The 25,224-nt window shown below is 34.1% G+C and overlaps 1 protein-coding gene and 1 pseudogene across 1 annotated transcript; both read right to left on the bottom strand.

Annotated features, from left to right (window-relative positions):
* The window catches only part of LOC132174243 (uncharacterized), a 53,868-nt pseudogene extending 51,118 nt beyond the window's left edge, over nt 1–2,750 (bottom strand).
* Nucleotides 2,751–3,743: 993 nt separating this feature from the next.
* LOC132174242 (zinc finger BED domain-containing protein RICESLEEPER 2-like) lies at nt 3,744–5,393 on the bottom strand. Its single transcript, XM_059585933.1, has one exon. The coding sequence runs from the start codon at nt 5,391–5,393 to the stop codon at nt 3,744–3,746; it is 1,650 nt and encodes a 549-aa protein (XP_059441916.1).
* Nucleotides 5,394–25,224: the final 19,831 nt, after the last annotated feature.

The raw sequence follows: 25,224 nt of genomic DNA, 5'->3' as shown, positions 1-25,224 counted from the left end.
CCCCAATCCCCGGCAACGGCACCAAAAACTTGTTGTCCAAATATCTTCCTAAATTAATAGGTAAATAATTGTACGTTTTACCTGCAAGTGCATAAGGTCAACATAGTAGTGTATGGTGCAAGTACAAGATAATCCCCACGAGGATTGCTGAATTTTGCTTAAAAATAAATTCCTTAAGTAAAACAAAGATTGATTGCTAAATGATGATAATAAAAGGTAGGGCTTTGATATCCACCACTAATTATATTCAGCTAATATAACAATATACCAATGCTTTGATCATGTTATGCATATCTAATGTTTGTTAACCTAAGGACATGGCATATACTTCTTAAGCTATAGATTTCCCTAAGCAACGAGTTAGGCATGGCGTATACTCTAACTCTTTTCTTTTCTAAGGGATTTAGCATGGTGTATACTAAGTTGTTCCTTAGGAAAGCATATACTCTATGAAAATCGACAAACACATGAGGCCTAGGGCATGGGTGTATACTCCCGGTTCCCCATGTTGATTATCCCAAGAACCGCAGTGTGGATTCTTTTGTTACTTCTATTAAACCCAGGACTCGGCCATCCAAATTGATTTAACTAACTAGTTCATACCACATGCATATGTTGATCAGGCACACACATATGAGGAATTCATGCAAGCAAGTATTAATCAAGTTAAATAGCACAACAAGATCATTACAAAGGCACCAATATTGAAATATTAACTAAACATAACTAGGGCTTCAATCTAGCTCTACTAAATAAATTAGCTACACATAAAGTTGATGTTAAACATCTTCATCAAATAAAAGAAAAGAAAAGAAAAGAAAGGAAAAGAATAAACCCGAAACTTGAACTAAAAGAGCTCCAATTCTTCTCCTTTTAAAAGTCTCCTACTCTAGAGACTTAAGGGTCTATTTATAGGCTTTAGAAGTCCTTGACCAACTAGTGGACCTAGGAATTTTGTAGGGTTTCAAAACCTATTACAATTGGGAGTTGGAAAACCCTGATATGGAAAGAATGACAATCTGGCCGCAGCTTTGATGTGTCTCCTGCGCACGAGTGCGATCGAGCCTCTTCTGTTGTGCGCTCGAGCGCTCGTGGCCTGCTTTATGCTTTGTCTTCTGGTAGTGCGTTCGAACACAAGGAACCTGTGATCGATCGCAGTGTCAGGGGCTCCTATTTTTCCCATTTTCTCTCTTTGAGCCCAAATCTTCCAGATTTACTTCATTTTCTTCCAAAAGCCTACAAAGTATGGAAAACACAAAAGGAATTAAAATGACCTAATTAACTAAAACCAAAGAATTAAAACATGCAAGTTAAGGGTTGAAAATGTGAATATTTTAGTACTGAACAAGAACCACAGCATTTTAGAAGATCAAAGAGAAAAAGTATACCCAACATGGTAAATATATCAATCCCTGATCAGCAACAAATTCTAGGACTCCACAATGACTAACTCGTCTAGTAGAAGTATTTCTAAGTTCAAATAACATAGGGTACTCCATGTCTAAAGATGTTGGACCATAAAAAATACAAAATGTGTTAGCTGATGTTTTCAGGGATAAAAACCGACATCGGTAAAAGCAAAGCTGAAATGCATCAGTATTAGGAAACAGAAAGAAGAATAGGTTAAAAATAGATAAATTACTGACTTACCAAGGCGATCAAGAGCTAAGGGAGGCATAATAACTAGAAGAAAAAAGAAACCTCATAAGTAATACTTCAGCCTTAAGAAATATCAAGAATCAAGAGAAAATAAACATATAAACAGAGGATATTATCACACAATTGGTCAAGCAGTAAACGTACTTTTATCACCCTTTTCCAAATGTTCCTGCAAAGATTCAGAGAAATGACCAAAATGGAATCAGAAATCAAGAGCCTAACTAAAGAGTAAATACTAGACCAACTCATGTATACAATGTGAAAACTAATTGTGGGTATAAATCAGTATTTTTTCTCTTTGTCATGAGTTATTATAAATATCAATTTAGTCAGTACTGCAAATTAGTAAGCTTATAAATCTAACAACCAATTTCAAGATATTCTTATAATCAAAGTGTTGGGATAATTAGTTAGAGTCCAACAGAGATGATTCTAACATTTCCAATTTAACCAATAGAATTGTTCATGGTAAAGTAAATGAAATTCAGCAATGGTAACTCTCAAGTATATGACTTGACCCAACCATCATATCATTTTGGGTATATTTTGTGAGCCAATTTAATAGTTCAATCCAAGCCTTATAAGGTCAACCAGGATATAGGTTGCGGAGATAAATCCTTCACAAGGGAAAAAGGTAGCAGCATCATACCTAAGAAAAGAAAATAAAAAATTTAGAGTAATTACTAGCAAGTCATTTACCATAGAATAAGATCATTATCAGAAATAACACAGGAGACATCAAGAAATACATATTCCTATAAATGAAAGACAAGAAACACTAACCATGCAAGGCAACAACTAGCAAGGCAGGAACTTCAGCAACTTCAGCATTTTCTCAATAACCTGAATACACACTAAAAAAAATGTTTAATATATTTTTACTCCCTTGCATTAATTAGTCAATGTGAAGAAACTTCATTTGATTAAAATGTCAAGGAAGGTATGATTTAATTACAAAATTTAATTTGCCATATCATTAAAAAAATGAATTAACCTCAAGGCAGCAACTATATAGCAAGGCAGGAATTGAGCAAGGTAGCAACCTGAATAAAACTAATACTACAAATTTTCTAAAAAACCTGAATAGACATTTAAACTGAATAACACATGATTAATATTACATAACAATAACCATCAAAAGTGCAATAACAAATGAAATCCACAAAATATGCAGTTCAAGTTGTTCAAGAGACAACGGTCATATTAAAATATGCAGTTCAGCAATCAACACAGCAGTCCTATTACTTCAAACCAGCAATCTTCACTTCATATTTCCCCTAATTTTAGACAAATATAGAATTAAAAATAGTTAGTACTTTGTAAATGCAAAAGAAAGCAATAATCATTAATTAGGAAGTCATACATTACCTTAGACAACAAAAAAACCTTTGGACCTTTCGTCTTCACGTCTTCAAGATTTCAAGAAAATGATATTCTCTAACAAAAGTCCCCAAACAAAATATACTATTAAATTACAGAAGTTCTACAAGTTAAATCAAAATTAAAATGATAGTTCACTGGCTACGGTATCGTTGGTAGGTTGATCTCCAATTCAGGTTCCTCCTAAGGATAATAAAAAAACAACATTTAGAACTTTGTAAATGCAAATGGTCATAAAAATTACTCAATTGCAGCTAGTTGCTAAAAAAAACACTTACTTTGCACTTCCTTTTCATCCCATATAGTGCTCTAACCCAATCACCCCCACATAGTAACATTTCAACAGTTTCTGCAAACAACGAAGCTCTTTGAGGATCAATAACCCTTCCACCAGCACTGAACATGGACTTAGAAGTCACAGTAGTAATTGGTGTTGACAATATATCCTTAGCCATTATAGACAAAATGTGATACTTAAGGGTATTTTCCTTCCACCAATCCAAGGCATTAAATTCCACACCCTTGTTAACAATCAATACATTTTCCTCCAAATATGCTTGCAAATTTGATTTGGCTGGCTGCTACAATGTGTCAATAGTTCTAATGAATGAGTCAAATATTTCCCTACCAGTTTGAATGTTCTTCCCAGGTGCATTGATTGAGCTGCTTGAAGAGCATTCACGTGTATTACTTTGCACATTATGTTAAATAACAGTTGCATTATATTCTTTAAGATACTCATTATATAACTCTTTTAAAACATCAAGGATAAGATCAATCTTCTTCTTCGCATCTCCCTCTTGATATATTAAAGGGAAACAAAATCGTATCAATGTCATTTTATTCCTTGGGTCCAACACAGCAGCAATTGACATCAATAAGTTGCACTCTCCCCAATATTTCAGAAACTTGACATTCATTTTACGAGGCATTGTTTTAATGTACTCATTTTCATGTCTACAGTTCGTAGCCAATACATATTTCATCCTCCACACCTCTGGTAAGAATAAATTAGAAGTAGGGTAATCACTACCCGAGACAATATTGGTTACATCATTGAAGACCGCCAATAATTGACACGCTTTTTCAACTTTCTCCCAATCCTTATCAGATGGCGACCAAAGAAAACCATTATCCATGTATGAATACATTGGAAAGACCCCTTTGAACTCAATTGCTGTTGAGAGCATCTTATATGTACTATTCCACCTAGTTGGGACATCCAAAATTAATTTCTTAGAGGCCAATTGCAATTGCTTTGCAATTTCACTAAACTTAATCAACCTACTCTCCGATGCCACCAAGTATTTAATTCTATCTCTAACACAGTCAACAATTAGAGAAATCTCATCAAGACCATCTTGAACTAGCAAATTGGTCATGTGGGCACAACAACGAACATGAAACAATTTTCCACCAATAAGCAAAGCTTTTCTTCTGTTAAAAACATCTTTCAATATTCTAAGGGATGTATCATTTGCCTTTGCATTATCAACTATGATGGCAGAAATTTTGTTCTCAATCCCCCATTCTTGAAAAAAATTTTGTAGTGCATCAGCAATGAGAAAACCGGTGTGTGGTGGTGGCACATTACAAAAGTTAAGCACACGCCTATTTAGACACCAATCAGGATCAATGAAATGACATGTGACAACCATATAAGACAATCTTTGGCGCGAAGTCCACATGTCAGTTGTAATGTTAACTTTATGAACACTTCTCAACAAATTGCTCAATTTCCTCTTCTCAACCTCAAAAGTGGCAAAACAATCATTCTTTGCTGCATCCCGACTTAGTTTTGCCCATTGTGGCTCTAAAGACTTTGCAAACTTATTAAATAATGCATGCTCTACAATATTAAATGGGTATTCATGATAGAGAATCATATGAGGACAAAGTTCTCTTGATTTTCTTTCATCATAGGTAAAGTTTCTTATGCTGCCCACACCATCACCATCCATAGTACCATCAATAGACAAAACCTTTTGCTTCTTCTTATCTTTAGCACCAAGGAAAGTGTTACATTTTTTTAAGTGCCTACCTAAAGTACTTGCACAGCTTGAACTCGACACACTAAATGCCCTCATACACCATTTGCATTGATACTTTGCCTTACCTTTTATTTTCACCTCAATATAATGCTCCCAAACATGAGAGGTCTTCTTCCTTTGCTTCCTCTGATAAGCAATCTTTTCTAGATCTTCTTGGTTTGGAACCTCATTAGAAACAATATCTTGGGCCACTTCATTTTCTGGGGAACTATCAGTACCAACATTGCTGATACCAATAGAATCCTCATTTTCATACTCCTCAACATCCACCATCGGATGAAGTTGGTTCGAATCACCCTCCATGCCTTTTAAAATATTACAATAGCCTTAGTATGCAAAAACTAATACATCTTATACTAAAAGAGCATGATGCATGATCATTAATTTATAGTGACAATGGCATACAAATTAAAGAGCATAAACCATAAGGCAGAAAATATAATTTATACATAGCATATTAGCATAGCATAATACTGACTACTGTATATTGAGCAAGAGTATAATCATCATAATTAAAAATACATAGCATAATCATAATTCATAAATCATATTCAGAAATTTACATTACACTTAGAAAACCATAAAGTAAGGGAAGGTATCTTGGGTTTTATAATCACTAATCAGAGCAACAACTAAATAGCAAAAAAGCCACTAAATTATTGTAATTTGCAAGCAAATGAATAAGCAATGATTAATCAAAAGTTACAAAATTTGCAAGCAAATGAGTAATGATTAAGCAAATGACCAAGAGCATAAACTATAAACCACAGAAGTTACTAAACCAATTTGAAAGCATAAACAAGATAGGGTTCCATTTCCACAGGTCACAATCATTAATCAGAGCAAAAAATTATAAATCATTCAGCAAAAAAAAAAAAAATGAAACACAATATGAACTAGAAAGCATAAATCAAATAGGGTTTTGTAATCATTAACCAAATAGGGTATATATGTTCTGTTCCAATTCTCCATCATTAATCATTCTATATTCAAGAGAGAAAAAAATTATTCAAGAAAGAGAAAAATAAATAAATGATTAAAGCAAATGCAGGTAAATTTTAGTAGATTCTACGCAAATTTAAGATTGAAATAAAAAAAAATAAGGAAGCAAAGCTACGTTTTTATAGAATATGGCATTGCCTAATGCCTAGTACCATTTCTACACAAGTGCAAGGCACCAACCACCAAGCCCCTCTAAAATCATCACATCCTCCATAGCATGAATGACGACGTATTGGACATACCACAAAAAGCTTTTAAAATTTACATACCATAACGAATTGTTATGGTATATATATATGAGACGGTCCAAACATAAACTTATGAACAAATTTTTTAATGAAATAAAATAACCTCAGACTCAGTAGTATGTTGTTGGTCCAGTTGGATGTCGATGCTGGGTTGAGACTCGAAGAGTCAAAAAACAAAATCAAAGATATAGAGATTGAACGGTTGTCCCCTGAAAGGTAAAAAATTATTCATAACAGCATAAGTAAGGGCTAAGGTTAACATCAGGGCTTACAAATAGAGAAGAAATTAACTACTATTCTACTAATTGAAAGCAAAATACCTAGCTTGTAGTCTTCTTTAGCCAGACTGTCCAAACCACTCAAACTGTTCTTCCTCTTCCAATCGATTTTATGTTGAAGAAACTTGAGAACGAGAGGCAGAGCATATCGATATGGTATTTGGGAAACAAAAAACAATCAGGTCCAAGTCCAAATTAACCAAATCAACCAATTGTACACTGCCATCGATGTGTGTATGGGGAGGTGAGGTGACTGGTGAGGATCGCAAGAGATAGAGAGAGACTCAAATTTGGGGATATGGTGGCGAGATGGGACTTGAACTTGCAAGAGAGAGATTGACTCTCTTCTAGTTCTGGAAAGATTGGACCTCTGGTTGGAATTCGATGAAAAAAGGGTTTCAAAATCCTTTAGACACACAAACAAACCGAATCGTCTGCGATTGCGAGACTACGATCAAGAGCAAGAAAGAATAAAAATCAAAGGTTAGATTTGATAACGAGTAGTTAAGGAGAAACGATTGCATTGAATGCAAGCATTAATTTCCATACCCAATCTGACTCAACAATAAATTCTTCCTTCAACTTGACGATTCAGAAGAACCCCAAAATTCGCTCTATACCTAAAGGATTTCGAAACAAACCAAAGATCAATGGTGTGAATCGTTTGATCTGTTAGTAGCATGAAATCAACGGTTTGAATCGCACAAAAATTTGGCCAAAATTATCGAGATTGGGTATTCGCATTTAGGGCTGTAAACGAGAATCAAAGCGTTTTAGAGTTGTTTCCCTAAGTGTGCATTCAACTGAAATCGTTGTAGTGTGTCTTTGCCCTTCAATATAATCATATATTCCAAAATTACATTTAAGCCGTTGGATTATTTACAAGATATCAATCTCATGAATAATTAAAACACTACATTATTTCCTCTCCTCAAAGTGCTTGACAACTGTATCCCATGTTCTCAAATCAACGGCTGCGATTGGTATAAAAATTATAATTCAAGATCGGACAGTGGATATTAATCTTGAAGAAAGCATTTCTTGCCTCGATCCGTTTGCTACGTGTTAGGCATGGGCCCACTTTGAAAAACAAACCCTTAAGTTTTTTAATCCCCTACACACGCATAATTGTGAGATTTTCCTCTCCAAAATAGATGCAGCAATCTTCACCGTTTATTAAAGTGTATATCTGATGATAAAATCCTACTCGTTGAATCAGATGCATAAGCGTGCGTTTAGCCACACATTAAAAAATTTATATGAAAAAAATGGATCACAGCTGTAATCATGTTTGACTTTTGCTTTAAATTTGATAATAAAAAACCAAAACTATCACCATTCATCCATTCCAATTTCTAATTAGCCAATTAGTCAATTACCAATTTACCATTAATAATAATTACACATTTACACGGTTACACCATTTTAAATTTATATATTAAATTCATTAATGGTAAATTAGTAATTACTAATTACACACATTAATACATTATACATTATACACCATAATTAGCAATAGCACCAATTAGCCGATTACCCAATTTCAAATTTGTGCTAATAATCTAAATATTTATTTTCATAGTAATTACACTTAATTATATAATTTATACTTAACCATAAATACGTGACATAAGTACATTACCATAGGTGTTATTTTATATATAATTAGCCTAAAAATTATTAAATGCACTTAAACGAAAATAATAATAACACTTAACTAACATATGTTACATATCATCATATATCAATGTTACTATAAATTAACTAAATTATTAATTGCATAAGTTTATGATATAATATCATACATTGTAGCCGAAACCCTTTATAGAATTGTGAAATGTGACGTGAACTCATACTTTTAAATAATAAACTGGCTTTTTTACTCGTAATTTTTAATAATTGAACCGTGCCAAGTCTGCATACTGCAAAGACTGAACCGGTTTTTAATAATTTCCTTCTTCTATTTTTATTAATGAATTAAGTTTCTTAATACCTTGACCTTCTAATCTCTCTCTTTATCAACTCATGGTCTCACGCATTCACCCTAAATCAAAGCACGTTTGTCTCTCTCTCTCAACCAAAGTCACCCTATATGAGATTGAGATTTCATTAAGTTCACAAATTAATGGCTTTGTGATGATTTTAAAATTTTTATTGTGCTTAATGAAATGATATTTTTAGCATTAAGTGATGAAATTTCACTAATTTTCATTATATGGATTTCATTAACTTTAAAAATTTATTGTAGGATATTATGCTTTCACAAATTACTATTCTCCAAAATTATATGTGTTGGATTTGTATTGAACTATTATAGATATCACACATTCACATTAACAATATTAAAGATTCACGCCAAGTATTTAGTGAAATATTTTGTTTTATTTTGTATTCATAAAAAAATATTTTCTATTCATAAACCTTATGTGATGATTGATCATATGATTCATATTAACAATATCCTCTCTTTTTTTTTCTTCTTTAGTTATCATTAACTTATCAACAATAACATCTCATGCTATCAATTTCAAATGACAATGTCAATACTTAATTTGTGACTATAGGACATTACATGCATTGTTAATTTGTTCTTGTCAATTTTAAATTTCTAATTCTAATAATTTCATCAAGGATTATTCTAATCACATTGTCATTGTATATGACATGAATTATATGAATCAATATGATTACATGAATAATATGATTAAATATCATGATTTTCATTAAAATCATATGATTAATAATTCAAATTGTTGATTCAAGTTTGAACTAGCACTAATTGTTAGGTCATTTAAGATATAATCGTATGATTAACTTTGTTCATTCAATTATATATTATATAGATACTTATAATCATTAGATATATTTATATATTGTATACCAATTAATTATTGTTATTTAATTTAATTTTTTTTTTAGAAATACTTAATAATTAATATACATTGACTATTGTTAATTTGTTACTTAATAAATAATAAGTAATATACTATATAAGTTATTTTTATTCAATTAATATATATACATATATTTATTAATTAATATGTATATATAATAAATATATACGAGCCGCGCTATTAAGCGAGTCGAGCCCTTATACAAGTATGTTCACGAACTTTAAACGAGTGAGTCGAGTTTTATATGGGTTTGTATTGTTTAATAATCGAGTCTGGTTTCATGTCCACGAACGACTGATTTAATAATCAAGTCGCGCACGAACCGAGCTTTATCGAGCCGATCCCAGGCAAGCTCACGGGTAGCTTTGTTCGCTTACAGCCCTAAGTAGAGAGATATCATCGTGTTTTGTAAAACCTAGCCCCTCGGTTTTTATAGCTAGGGCTAGGGTTAAGGGGAGCGTCTCGTTGTGCCGGGAGGATTCTCCTCCCGCCTTCATTTCTGGGATTGCTTGATTTTGCTACCATAATTCTTAGGAGATCCTTCGTAACAGATATTTACCTAAAGAGTTAGTTGGGCGAGAATGATACTCTGCTTATTCTACGGGATTACCCAACTGGGAGTAATATGATGCTTGCTCTTCATTTTTACAGGCCTCGGTCAGCTAAGGCTGGTTCGTGTGATCTCGGGCATCTTTCCTGTGGGTTTGATATTGCTTTGTTGGAGTATCCTCTGTAGGCCTTTACAGGGGCTTACTTTAGTAGTCCGACATTCCCTTGGGTCACTGTAACGCCCCAGCGAAATTAATTAATTGGTAATTGACTTTATGATTCACCTTCCAACCTTATTCACGAGGAACAAGACTCAGAGATCTCATCCTCTCTGAAGAGAGAAAGACTTAGACTAAGGAACAAAGATAACAATAATTTAAATCCACAATCATAATAACGAGTGGGAAACTTAAAACATCATAGATAGACTTCCAAGTACTGAGGTCAAGGACCAGTCAACAACATATAATACAAACCAAATCCAATTGTTCTTGAACAAAATCAAAGCCTACATTTAACCAAATAGAACATAAAGATAATTTCGATCTGGCGAGTAGCTCCACCAACGTCGCACATGGACTTGAGCCAAACAGGGTCAAAGTCCTCAAAAATGACCATGATCAAATCCCTCACAACCACCAAATGGTTTCCTCGGTCCATCTCCTACTAGACTATCTATAACAGCGCAATGTATATGGAGGGAAAAGAATACAAGAGTAAGTATGATGACTTAGTAAGTAAAAATGCACATGACATACACGTCATTAGATGATGAACTCATTTGCTTATAAACTACATGCAGTATTATGAGGTGACAATTTATCATGGATGCAATATAAATATAGTATATGTTGTAATATGAGAATCTTGTCATAGTTTAAACTGTATGGTCTACCTGTTAGAAATGGTGTCCAAAACTTCACTTGATTAGATAATGTATTGATTATTATTATAGAATAATGGATATGTACAGTTATATTCTTGCATGACATATATGTGTGATTGTGTGTTGTCCAATAATATGCAAGTAAGATTCCTAAGATGCATTGAATTTGAGTGATGGTGTGGGTATTACAGAAGATCATACTCAAATGTCCTTAAAGCTTATAAAACTTGTTGTTTGTAGCTGTAAATGGAATTGAAAACTCCATCTAGACTATAACATATCAAACCTCAATGACTTGTTTTGGTGAGGATAAGTAGGTAGGCTTCGGGTTGATATGTTGGGTACTGGTAGGGTTGTGCCATACACGGAACAAGACCACGTGAGTCATCATTTGTTTATAAATGATGTCATAAAAAATGATGTACGTGCACGACGGCTTATAACATTTACTCTAAATCCTAGAGAGTACGTGAAGTCAAATGTGAAGCATAGGTTACTTTGATGTATCAAAGACTGAGACCTATAATCAGTCAAAATAACCTCGATACGTTGGGTAATCGCATGTAGCATTGAGGGAACACTAACTTTAAGAATGAATCCAAAGCCTTTGTCAAAGTACAGAGAGATAGGAAATATTCCCCTTGTTTTAGATTTAATGGGAAAGATTATCCTAAAGCTCAGGCCTAAGTAGTTTCCATTAGGTACACTAAAAACTTATACATGTACAAGTTGAGATGCATTTTCGCAAGGAAAAGAGGTAGTGAACGAAGTGACAGTACATAGATTCTAGTTCGACTACGGAATGATCACATGAAGGGGTAACATGCAATAAATAAGTACATCATGAGGATTAATTGATTAAATCAAAAAATACTCATTAGAGTGCAGTCAACATTATTTAGTGAAATTAATTATGATTAAATAGAGTTGTGTGACATGGTCTAGGTAGACATGGTCACAAGCCTATTAAGCTAATGATATTTTTCCTTTAGGTCCATCTTTGACCTAATGTAAATTGACTAGTATTTATATTAGACCTCACTCATATATTTATTTACTTGGAATGTTTTATGTTAAATAAAACATGGTTTAGAAGATTTATTAATCTTATTGGTTTAATTAGAGAAATTAGACTTAGGGATTTAAATAGATCGAGCATTGGGCTCATAATTTAATTCTTAGAGGCTAAAGAATTAAAAAGAGCATTGGGCTCATGATTTTATTTCTTGTAGGCTTGTAAATAAACTTTGGGCTTAATAGAACTAATTCTAAATCCTAAAGTCAAGTTAAAGGAGCATTGGGCTTATGGATAAAACCAAGGCCCAAGTGTCAGAGCATGTGGGAGTGAGCTAGGGCCTACGCCCTAGCCCTAGGCGCATGGGAAGACAATTCTCTCCCCATGGCCGGTTTTCTAGAGCAATGGCAAGGAGTGTAATTTTCACTCCTTGTCCGAGCACCGAACGTTAGACCATCTTTGTCGGATGTTTGATGTCCTCTTTGAACTTATGAACCCCTCTGTCCAAACATTCGATGATCAAGAAGAAAGTCTGTTTTGAACATGTTTAGGTTTAGAACTGATAATAGGCCTTTTATCAAATTACGAGGTGTGGAACCTCTAAAGGACTTTAAGTAAGCTCCATACGACACAGGTAAGTACAAACTCGCATGGGTATGTGTCATTATATTTTTCGCATAGCATGATTATTTTATATGTACTGAACATGCATCTTTACAACTCTCATGAAATACATTTTGGATTATTGTGAACTCTATTTTGTGCAAAACGTATGGTGATTAAGCAAAGTAATGAAAATGATGAGATTTGCAAAAGCATGCATGAAAAAGATGAAAATACTAAATTGCATCGCATGACATGGTACACCAGTACGTGCGGAATATCGGCCATGGGCTTACTATAAAAGTTAACCTATGGTCAAAAGATGTTTATGTTTATAGATAAGCCTTGGATCCAATGGTTGTTTGTGACCGGTATAACCATGTTTGATTGATGATCACTATAGAACGTACATCATTAATAGTGTAGAACTATGGACGGTAGCATGCAATAGCTGAGGCACCGATATTGTATTACAGGTCGCTCAAGACAGCGCCAGCCCTACCAAGAAGAGGTAAATATCTCGAGTAGACCATATGGAGTTGAACTATGACATGATTTTCATATTACAGCTTGTACTCTATCTATATTGTATTTATAATCATATAATGAACTCTGACATCATATTGTTGCATGTAATTTATAAACAATTGAGTTCACCATATAATAACGTGTACATCATGTGCATTTATATTGACTATGTCGTCGGACTTACTCTTATATCCTTTTCCCTTATGTGTACCTATGTTGTTATAAATAGTTTAACAATTTCGGGAGGCATCCGATTATTCTAAAGGACTTTATCCAGATCATTTTTTAGGACTTAGATACTGTGTGGCTCAAGTTTATGTAGGATGCCAATGGAGCCACCTGCCACGATATGATTGAGATCATTTTTATGATGTACCTTGTTAAGTGTAGACTTTGACTATGTTTTTAGAATAATTAGACTTGGTCTGTAACTTATTTGATGATTAGTCTTTGACCGCAACATTTGGGAGTTAATCTATGTTATAATGCTTTGAGTTTCACTCTAGTTATTCATTGATTGAGGGTTTAAATTATACCTATCTCTTTTTATAAGTGAAACATTTTCCACTGCAAACTCTTTTAAGAGAGGATGAGATCTTTGAGTTTTGTTTCTTGTGCAATAAGACTGGGAGACGAAACATTGATTCAATTACCAGTTAATTGATTTTACAAGGGCGTTAAATTTTTGGTACATGAACGTGTTATTTGTGGTTAGGACAATCTTAAGCTTGATAAATAGAGCCTTAGATCATGTTGGGTGGGGTAAAGTTTATACCTTTTGTAAAACCATGAGGTTCTACCACACTTTCGAATGTTCGACATTATACACGAACGTTCAATAGCCAGATAAAATGACCATTTTGCCCCCATATGAGGTTTAAGGGATTTTAGATGCTTGATTAAGGTTTTCATTAAGGTTTTAGTATGGATTATGTCTAATATTAGAGTATAGCTTGTAGAATTGTGAAGTTGGGCTTTGAGATGTTTGTGTTTGAGGATAAGCATTCAAGGTAAGTAAACTCACTATGGATCGGACTTATAAATAAACTTTCATGCATGATGTTTCAAATGAAAATTGGAGATATTATTATAACATGAAATGATATAATTTTCTGACATGATGTGAGCCCTAATCATATTTCATTTGCACGATCAAATGTTAAATTATGTTTTATGTACTAAGCATGTTTTAACTATGAAAGATGATGAAACAATATGAATATGTTATGAAATGACGAACAAGTTACAATTACCTTAAAATGGAATCGGTACGCATTATGGATTACTAGGTAACAAGTTTCAATCTGAGTACAGCTACCTTGTAATAAGGTGTTGGTATGCGTTACGATTACTCGATAACAGGCCTCTAATATGAGTTACGGTTACCTTGTAAAGGGGTGTTAGTATGTTTATGTCCTCTATGGCGAGGGAACCAATATGATACTAGTTACATATATGGAATCATGTATATTTCGCCAACCTGTATAGTACTAGGGTTAATGTACTACTATGATACGGTGCTTAGTGTACTAGTATGAAAACATATGGAAAGGTTGATAAAGTGACCTCAACTCTATGAGGGTAAGATACGAGTATGATAATGTAGAAGAAAGAGGAAATGATGTAATGAAATAAAGTTATGGTTTTAAAGTAAATGGGATGTGTAAGAATGTTACGTTTTAATTCAAATACTTTTAAATACCTCAAAATGAAATTGTCATAAAACCATGCCTTATTTTATGAATTTGTTACTTTACATTCTCAACTAGATATTATGACAAACACTTGCAAAAGCCTTCTAAAATGGAGTGGTATTATGAAAATTCATTTTGAGTCTATTAAGGGCCTATTTTCATGTGATATTTACTTATGAAGTCGTAGACTTACTGTAATACCCCGATAAATTGTCACTTTTTAAAGTATTAAAGATTTCTTAATCAGTTAATGAAACACGTGGCCTAAACCTTCTTTAACTAACCCAAGCCCTCAAACCCTCTTAACAAGAAAAAGCCCAAAATACCCACACTGGACGAGCGCTCGTCCAAGGGACCACACGAGCGCTCGTATGAACAGTGTATTATCCCTTATGCAAAACCCAATCGTACAATCTGAGCATTTTTTACTTTTTGTGAATAGTACATGAGCGCTTGCATTAACAATACGCGAGCACTCATTGACTATTCATTAGACTGTTGGACAATACCCAAAACGCACGCCTAAAAAGCATTTTTAACCTGTAGTGAACAGTACACGAGCACTCGACCCAATAGTAAACGAGCGCTCGCACCTTTTCAAAATTCTCCTGCGAAGCTCATAGCTTTTCTACCCTATAAATACCCCCTTCCCACCCCTTTGTCACCCATTCTGCCCTTTGAGCCCTAGAGAAACCCTACTGGGTTGATTTTTTAGAGTGGTGAGGTTTGTGAGTGTTCTTAGAGAAGGAGGAGGTGTAGAACTAGCTATCTTTTAAGGTGACTTCTTAATCCTTCTTTATGTTTCCTAAATGTTGTTACTACCCTCTTAATGTTATAAGTGCCATGACGAGTCTCATACTCAGTTTTCTTATGAAAGCAAAGAATGATTTCAAAAGGTTGAAACCACCCTTGTTCTTGTTCTCTTTAAAGGGTTGTTGTTTTGCACTTGGATGTGCTTATTTCTTAACAATACCATGAATGTTTAAAAAGGCTTTTAAACACTTTTTCTTTGATCCTCTTTAGTTGTATTACCTAGTGGGTTATGTGTTTATTTTAAACCTAGGAGAGGAGATACCAACCCATAGTCTTAGATAGAAGTTTAGGAGCATTTTGGGGCTTTCTGGCCAAAACCATAGCCCATAGCCGAACGCTCGTCCTAAGTAACGAGCGCTCGACCAAAGGATGGGTTACACGCCTCTTAGCCCCAAAAATTTGCACAAAGGTTTTAGCAGTCCCTTTTCGTTAGATGGAACCTCATTGAGTTCTTTAGTGCCATTTATGACGATAAGTTGTGTTTCGATATAGCAGAATTTTGTGATGTTGAAGGACTCAAGCGAGTGTACGGAGTAAGTAAACACTTTCCTTAAAAACGTGGGATATGTCAGCTGACTGATCACGCGTATGATATGAGCATGTCTACTTTTTGTAATAACTTGGTAACTGCTTGAATAACTTATTGATAAGATGCATTGCATAACATGGTACACCGGTACGTGCAATATAATGGTCATGGGCTTACTATATAGACTTGATTCTATGGTCAAATGTGTATGTTGCTATATGGCCTTGGATCCAATGGTTGTTTCGTGATCGGCGCAGCCTTAAGGGGCGGTCACTACAGAACGTACATCATTAATAGCGTGGAACACTCGAGGTCGGACTCGGTCAAGCAGCTAGTATTATGGATGGTAGCGTACAATGGTTAGGGCACCGGCATTGTGTTACAGGTCCCTTAGGACAGCGCCAACCCTGCAAAGAATGGGTAATATATCAAGTAAACTATATATGATAGTTATGACCTATAAAGCTTTAGTTTTCTACATTAAAATACTTAGACGATTGCCTCTAGGAATACACCACCATTTTTATTAACTAAACGATACTCTTAGGGAATATTAACGGAGGCAACACCTCTTTTCAATATTTACCAAAAGCTGTATGTTTATTTCTACTTAATAATAATGAGCTCATGTCATACCCAATTGTGAGGTTTACTTACTAAGTCCTTAGACTTATGCGGTTATTACTCTTATAGGGAGCTTGTTCCTAGAACCCAAGAGTGGTACGGTTGCCACTACATACTTTGCTTTAAGATCTTCATACTGTTATCAAGTTTGCTTTGTCAGTTGCTCCATGTCTTTAAATTTGAGGATTATAATTGTATTATAGTGATTTATAGATTTCTCAGATTTGTTTTACCTTCCTATGCATTAACTCTAATAATGCTTAGAGGGGTGGTTCCCCATTTAGCCACCAGTTGGTTAAACTGGGGTAATTGCTAGTAACCCTATCAGGCTAGCCAAGACCAGTTTTAGGGGTGTTACACTTACATAGTCTCTACTGTTTTCCACCTGTGTAACACCTCCATGTTTTGCAGTTGAGCAAGTTCTAGATCGAGTTAAAACTTAGAGTCTTTCATTAGGCTTGGATGTGGAGCGAGAGTCATAGGCTATTTAATTATAGGTTTTGTATTTGTGAATCTTAGAGCATTCACAATTGGCTCTGTATATTTAGTTTTTCTTTAAAAAATTGACAAAATTCATAAAAGACCCATTTAACAAGCTCCATTCTTTACTTTAATTTTAACTATTGTCAAATACACTCTCTATATACCAAGAGCCAAAAGAGTGGAAGTTATAATTTTTTAAGATTATCTTTTAATTTTGTAACGCCCTAAGTATTAAAAAGAGTTTTAGAGTGATTTAGATTAACCAAATCAACAGACTATCTAATATAGTGAAAGAATACTTAGAAAAATATGAAGAAAACTATAATGCCCCAAGTTCTAGAGTAGAGCGATTGGATATTTTCATTATTATTATCAATCTTGCACTATATGTTCACCACAAAGACATAAAATCACCAGAGCACACTATACATTCACTTACATAATTTAAAATCATAATGAAACATTTGTGTTGTACTAGCTCCTTCATTAGATCATGAGCCACAAACTATTAAAATAAACCTCATAACCATACAATATAATCTCATTTACCTTAAAACAATACATGCTATAATTCTTTTCTTACAACTCAAAAACTACAAGATCTTAATTCTTAACTTACAGTACATAACATATTACCCTTACTGAAAATATGAGCCATAAACCATATGAGTGAAAACTTTACACATAAGAATCCAACCTCTTGAACTTATACAACTTACTAAAATATATAGTACAATTAATAACAACTCAAAAACTCAATCCTTGAAAACCTTTATCCTTCCTTCGTTGTTGCACCATGTGAACCTCTTGACTTTGCTGTAATATTTTCTAAAGTTGTACAATAGTCACTGCACTCTCTGTAAATGCAATTTGTAAATTAATACATATTGCATTTACAAGTAGAAAGTGGGTAAGTTTACAACTTAGTAAGTAATGCAAGGTTAAGCAATGTGTGCATGTGAGCCTTATTAAATTTTTGAAGGTAACTTGTTTTGCAAAGATCATGAGAGTAAAACCAGAAAAAAAAAAAAAAAAAAAAGCATTTTTAGTGATGTGTCTACAGTACAAAATTTTTTCATACATCACCATTTGGTAACGTGGCAGTTTCTCACACGTTACTAAAGTCTTTGGTAACGTATCAACTTTGACAAGTTACCAAAGTTGTCAAAGTTTTATTTATTTATTTATTTATTTTTCAGTTTTTGAGTTGGTAACCTATCAAATTTGACACGTCACCATTTGGTGACATGTCAAATTTGACACATCACCAAATAGTGACGTGTCAACTTTGACACATTACTAAAGTTGTCAAATTTTTATTTATTTATTTAATTTTTTTTTTAGTTTTCGAATTGGTAACGTGTCAAAGACTCAAAGTTGTCAATTTTTTTTTTTTTTTTTTTTTTTCATTTTTCGAATTGTTAACGTGTCAAAGTTGACACGTCACCACTAAAGTTGCCAAAGTGTTTTTCTTTTTTTCTTAATACTAGTGACGTGCCAGCTGGACACACATCACCAATGGGCATTGGGAACATGCGCTAGCTGCTTCCCTCTTTTTCTCTTTTTCTTTCTTCTTCCTTGTTTTTTCTTCCTCCCGACCGCACACTACCTTCTTCTTTCTTCTTTCTTTTTCTCTCCTTTTCTCTCTGCACTCTCACACCCAGTCTACCCCCCATGCCAGCTCCCTCTTCTCTCAGATAGGAAGAAGAAAAAGAAAGGAGAAGAGAAAAAGAAGAGAAGATAAGAAGAAAATGAATAAAAGAAGAAAAGATCTGATTTTTTTTTTTTTTTTTTTGGTTGGGTTTGGGATTTTGAAAATTTTTTTTGCTGCTGGATTCGGGTGTTTGAAATTTTTCTGGGTCTAATTTTTTTGGTTTGTTTGGTTTGATTTTTCAAGTTGAATCCACTTGGGGAACGAACATTGTATACTCTAATGGGCAATTTTTCTGATTTTCTAGTTGATTTTTTGTCATTTGTCTTAGCTTTTAAACGTATTGATTTTTCTGGTTCTTTGGTATTGCAGGTTTCTGATTTTGGGTACTCTCCAACTCCACACAGTAAGTGAGTAGTAAAATTAGATTCCAAGTTCAAAACTTTTGATTGATCTATTGAAATTTTTGAAAAATTTGAAAAAAAAAAAAATATTTTTTTTAATAATTTTTTAAACTTTAGTAGCGTGTCAAGTTTGACACATCACCACACATTACTAAAGTCCCATTAGTGACTTCCAATTTGTTAACCTGCCACATACGTTGCCAATGACACGTCACTAACCGTTAATGACGTGTCAACAGGCTAGACACGTCACTAACGGGCCATCAAAAAAAATTAATTTTTTGTAGTGTAAGAATCATAAACAAAACATTAAGAGCAAAGCGATAAAATAACTTAAGACTTCCTTCCGTTTCTTTTACTTTTGTGAACTGTCATAAATGTTTTACCCTTTGACCTGACTCTACACATTTAAACCGTAAGCAGCACACATTGGCTTGTCCTGAAAGACTCCATGGGCTCATCCTGTCGTCATAGGGAAGAGCTACCAGGATTGGGACTTCCCTAGTTGAAGGTCACCTAGCTGACAGCACACACCTTCTCATAGCCGTCCTTCAGTGTGGTTGCCATGCTACCCATAAAACCATGTGATCCAGTACCAATCATGACATTATGGTGCCGCTGGGTTAAACTTTATACATATAGTGTACATGCAACATATCATGTAAGCTTTGAGAATTCATTTCATTCATACTCATAGCACATGCAAATTCACAACATAAATCATTTTCATGAATTCCATAATCATAGCACGTACATATTTATATATCATGGCTTAAAATATGAAAAGAAGTATAACTTTAAAAACATGAGTCATAAAATTCCTAACCCTTTTCAAAATAATTAATAGATAATTTGTTTCGGAGTTTGAAGGGTATTTTTGTTTCATGAAAGATACATTTCCTTCATTTCATAAAACATAAGGCATCACTAACAGACCATAAAGTTAATCCTTTAAAAAATGTTTTATTTTGCTTTAACCGAGATTGTTTAACCTTAACCCACTTACCTGGCATCAAATGCTATTATTTTGAATCTGCATCCAACACATAATTCCCTACAATGTAGATAAAAAGGGATCAGGATCCCCTCAATTTCCTAAAAATATGAGAAGCTCATATTTTCAAATCTTAGTGTTCATGAAATCTAATGGTCTACATAAATGCCGGCTGTTTTTATTTTACCGATACAGTAACTCTTTGTTTTCAACCAGCCAGCCAGTTGTTTTCAATTATATTTTGCATGTTTTCCATCCAGAAACAAAAAACTCTCTTCTTCCTCAAGCTTCTTCTTCACGCTTTTCTCATCCCTCCATGAAAGCTTCTTCCTCTTCACACCAGAAAAGCTTTCTTCTGATTAGTGTTGAATTTCTACCGCCAAACAAGCAAAAGAGAGCTCCAAAACAATGTATGTACTTTTAAAATTTATTTTCTTGTACAGTCTGGGGTGGAGGGAGGTTTTTCCCAAAAATTTTCCTTCATCCTGGATATATTGATTGGTGGTTTTCTGTAGATTTTCAAGATTGTTTTGGATTAACCACCCAAAGCAATCTCACTTGACGAACAAGAAACCTAGAGCACCAATACGTTAACTTATCACAAGCTTTTCTCATGCTTGTGTAACACATTCTATCTTTTCTTTTGAAAAAAAAAAAAAAAAAAAAAAACACAAACAAACAAACCAAATGAGTTCAAACTAGGCAACGCATGCTTGCTTACATGTATGGCCCAGTTTTAGCTCATTTGATTGAAAAAAAAAAATGCCCACTTGAAGTTGGCCTTGCATCTGTTGAGAATCTCCCATTGGTTAATTAGCATGACTTTTTTGATGATCTTGCTTATCATGTATTTGCCTTGACTTTTGCCACAATGGAGATTGACGGTTTGATTATCTCTTATTGTTGCCTTGAATTTTGTTAGCTAAGTGTAAATATGACTATTTGAGGTTGGTGATCTATTTGTGGAAATAAATGGGGGCATGAATATGTTCCTTTTAATTTTAATTTTATTGATTCTCTAATCAAATCAATGTTCAAAAATGATGTCAATGCATTGTCAAATCCTCTACAAAAACTTTACTGTGAATGGAAGCTTGATTTTTTTTTTTTTTTTAAGCATGTTATATAGTTTTTATTTATGTAATTTTGAACGATAATTAAATTTTGTTGAATTGTTTCTTTTATTTTGTCCGTTATATTTTTTAAATATTTCTAATCAATTTTTGCTAAACTTTATTTTATACTCTTGCTCTTTGTGAACAAAAATTCTGGCTCCATCATAGGGTAGATTAGAGAGATTGAATATAATACTTATAGGAGATTATATTGAATTGTAGTTCAATATTATCTCTTATCTCTTAGGTAGATTAGATATAATATGTATCTTATAGTGTAGGAGATTACATTGTATTCTAGTTCAATATTATCTCTTATCTCTTTGGTACATTAGATACTTACAGATCAATATTCACCATAAAGGTTATATATAATTCAAAATGTACAAATCTCTATATAATAAATGTGATTATGTGATGTGTAGGTATTCAATCTAAAGCACCTACAAAATATTTCAATACAGTACTATAAGATAGAAGGAAATAGTCAACGTGTATCAATTATTTTGTGATGTTATTTTGGCATATTTTAATTTTGGTTTATTGTTTGTTATGACAGAGACATACTTTTACATAAAATAAAATAAAAAAATTTAAAAAAAAGGATGTCATTGTGGGTGATTCCTCTCAAAATGTGAGTACCGAGAAAAATTGGGCACCTCAAGTTGGTATGGAATTTGATACTCCAGAGGATGCATAGAAGCATTGGGAAAATTATGGAAAGCAAATGGGTTTTGGAGTGAGAAAACAATTTGAAAATAAAAGTAAATTGCATGGAAAAGTAACAACAAAGGGGTTTGTTTGTCGTAAAGAAGGTGTTCAAAGAGTAGACAAGCAAAATCATCTTTACCCTCGTCATCGAGATGTAACAAGGACTGGTTTGTTGTGACCCAAATAATTAATTAGGCTTAAGATAGATTGGTTAGAGTGTTAATTGGACTTTGGGTCACTACGGACACCTAGCGGGGCATTTTTTAAATTTTTGAGTTTTGGAGCTACAATAGACGAACGCTTGCATGGGGGACCACACGAGCGCTCGCCTGGCAACAGTACACGAGCGCTCGTGTGGGGACCAGGCCAAGTGCTCATAGACTTTTTGTTGACTTCTGGTTCTTGCCTATGCGTGCCAGTTACAACTCAAAAACCCCTAGATAAATGGTACACGAGCGCTCACTCATTTTCAGAGTCCACCTGCAGCGCCCTCAGCTATTTCCCCTATTTAAACCACCCTCCTACAACTCTAAACCTCCATTTTAGCCTATGAAGCCTTAGAGAAACTCTGTTGGTTTGGTTTTTGAGCGTGTGTGAGGTTGTGAGTGTGTTTGGAGAATAAGGAGGTCTTCTTGAAGAGCTTGCCTTGTTGGGTTAACCACTGCCCTTTCTCTGTGTTTTGTTAGGTTGTTATGTTAGCTTCTTGTTTTATAGAAGCTTAGTTGTTAATATTTAGGAGTTTAAGCTTTAATCTCGTTTTAAGCTTTTCCTTTCCGATTAGACTTAATCTTGTTATTTGGAGATGTTGTTTTGGTTAAGAGGTGTTAGAAACCCTTTTTGTAGCCTTAGGACTAGTTGAGGAGCCTCGAGAAGCATTTGGACCAAATGAAGTTCTACCTGAACCTCACTGGCGGAACGCTCGCCCCTAGGGGACGAGTGCTCGACTAGAGATCTTTAGGGGAATGCTTCTTTGGACAAGCACCCTACGACCCTTATTTTCGAGTCTTAAGTTCATTTTAGTTGGACTTAGGACTATTAGTAGGTTTTCCACATATTTGGAGATCCTGAATCATTTGGAGAGTTTATTCGACCTAGTTGAGTCTTAACTCACATAATGCTCACTATTTATTTTTCCTCAATGCACGACTATTTTGTGTACCAAAACATGCATATTTACAACTCTCACGATATACACTTTGCTGCACCATGAACTCTATTATTTGTGAAAATGTGCTACTTAACAAGGTAATGACTTGGAGATTTGTAAAAGCATGCATGTAAAATACAGGCAAGATTAATTGAATCGTATATCATGGTACATTGGTACGTGCGGGATAATGGCCATAGGCTTACTATACATGTTAACTTTATGGTCAAATGTGCGTGTTGTTATATGGGCCTTGGATCCAATGGTTATTCGTGACCAACATAGCCATTGTTGAACAGTTGGTCACTAGAGTGGGCCACTCGAGGTCGGACTCAGTCGAGCTGCTAGTTGTTATGAAAGGTATCGTATAATGGTCGAGGCACTGGCATTGTATTATAGGTCACTCGAGACAGTGCCAACCTTGCTAAGAAGGGGTAATATTTCGGGTAGACCATACTATTGAACTATCACTGTTTTTCATGATTATAAGCATGTGCTATATCTATATTGCATTCATGGATAACTATCATACCTAAAATGTTGCATACTTTACCAAATAGAGTTCATCACTAAAATAACATGGGTATTGTGTGCATTATCTTTCACTAAGTCCTTGAACTTACCCCTTTTTATTTTCCCCCTCCATTATATATAAATTGCGCGGTTTAGCTAGTGTAAAGGAGGATGCCTTCGGACCGAATCATGGTGGTTGCTCAAGACCTAATTTAGGTCATTTTTGAAGACATGGACCCGGTATGGCTAAAGTCCATGTGGACATACGGGCAGAGATGATAGAGATAGTGATCATGCTTGCACTACTTAAGATTAGACGTTGATTTGTTATTTTCAGACAATGATTTGGGATTGTAACCTATATTTTGATGATCGGTATTTGACCATACATTTAGTGATCTATTTATGATATGATGTTTTATCTTTACTCTGGTGTTTATGCTTGTGATGTTTAGTTACTACTTTCTATTCCTGTAGTTTAAAGTCTTCCACTATATTCTCTCGTTTATGAGAGATGATGATCGCTAAGTCTTGTCCAATGAAGGATGTAGGCTAAGAGACGAACCATGGAATCAATTACCAGTTAATTGATTTCCACGGGGCGTTATATGGTTGTCCTATATGATTGTCTATTTAATTAATACAAGAGACTGGAACATAAAAGGTTTATGATTTTGTAGTTGAACATAATCATATTTTGCATCTTGAAGAAACCACTTATATGATGAGGTCACATTGTAAATTGTTAGAATTTCAAGCATCTTAAATTAATTTGGCATGTGCTTCTGGAATCTCTCCTAAGGCAACACATGCATTGATGACTAGAGAGGCTGGTGGGAGGGAAAATCTTGGATGTACTGAGCTCGATCAAAAAAATTATCTTCGAACAAGATGGCAAAGGAACTTAATATATGGTGAAGCGGGTAGCTTATTGAAGTACTTCCATGAACAAATCAACAAAAATCCATCATTTCATTATGTAGTCCATCTAGATACTAGCCGACTGTGTCTATTTTGGTGACATGATGACTTTTGATACTACATAGGGTACTAATAAAGAATTAAGACACCTAATTGTATTTACTGGTTTTAATCACCATAGAGGGGTTGTAATTTTTTGGGCTGTACTTCTATATGATGAAATGGTAGAGTCATTCAAATGGTTTTTTAAAAGTTTCTTAGATGCAAATGCACGTAAAAAGCCTCGATCAATCTTTACAAATCAAAATGCTGCAATGGTAAAGGCATTAAATGAGGTGATGCCAGAAACCTGGCATGGATTATGTACTTGACAGTAATGCTAAATGATATCAAGCATTTGGGGAATTTCATGAAAGATGGTTCTCATTTTCTACGAGACTTTAAATCTTGTATGTTTGAATATGATGATGAGGATAAATTTGAAAATGCTTGGGACAAAATGATTCAAAAGCACAATGTCAGGTCAGTTATT

This window comes from Corylus avellana, chromosome ca3 (assembly GCF_901000735.1).
Source record: "Corylus avellana chromosome ca3, CavTom2PMs-1.0".
NCBI lineage: Eukaryota > Viridiplantae > Streptophyta > Magnoliopsida > Fagales > Betulaceae > Corylus > Corylus avellana.
Note: the sequence above shows the minus strand (reverse complement) of the source record. Positions and strands in the feature narration are given on the sequence as shown.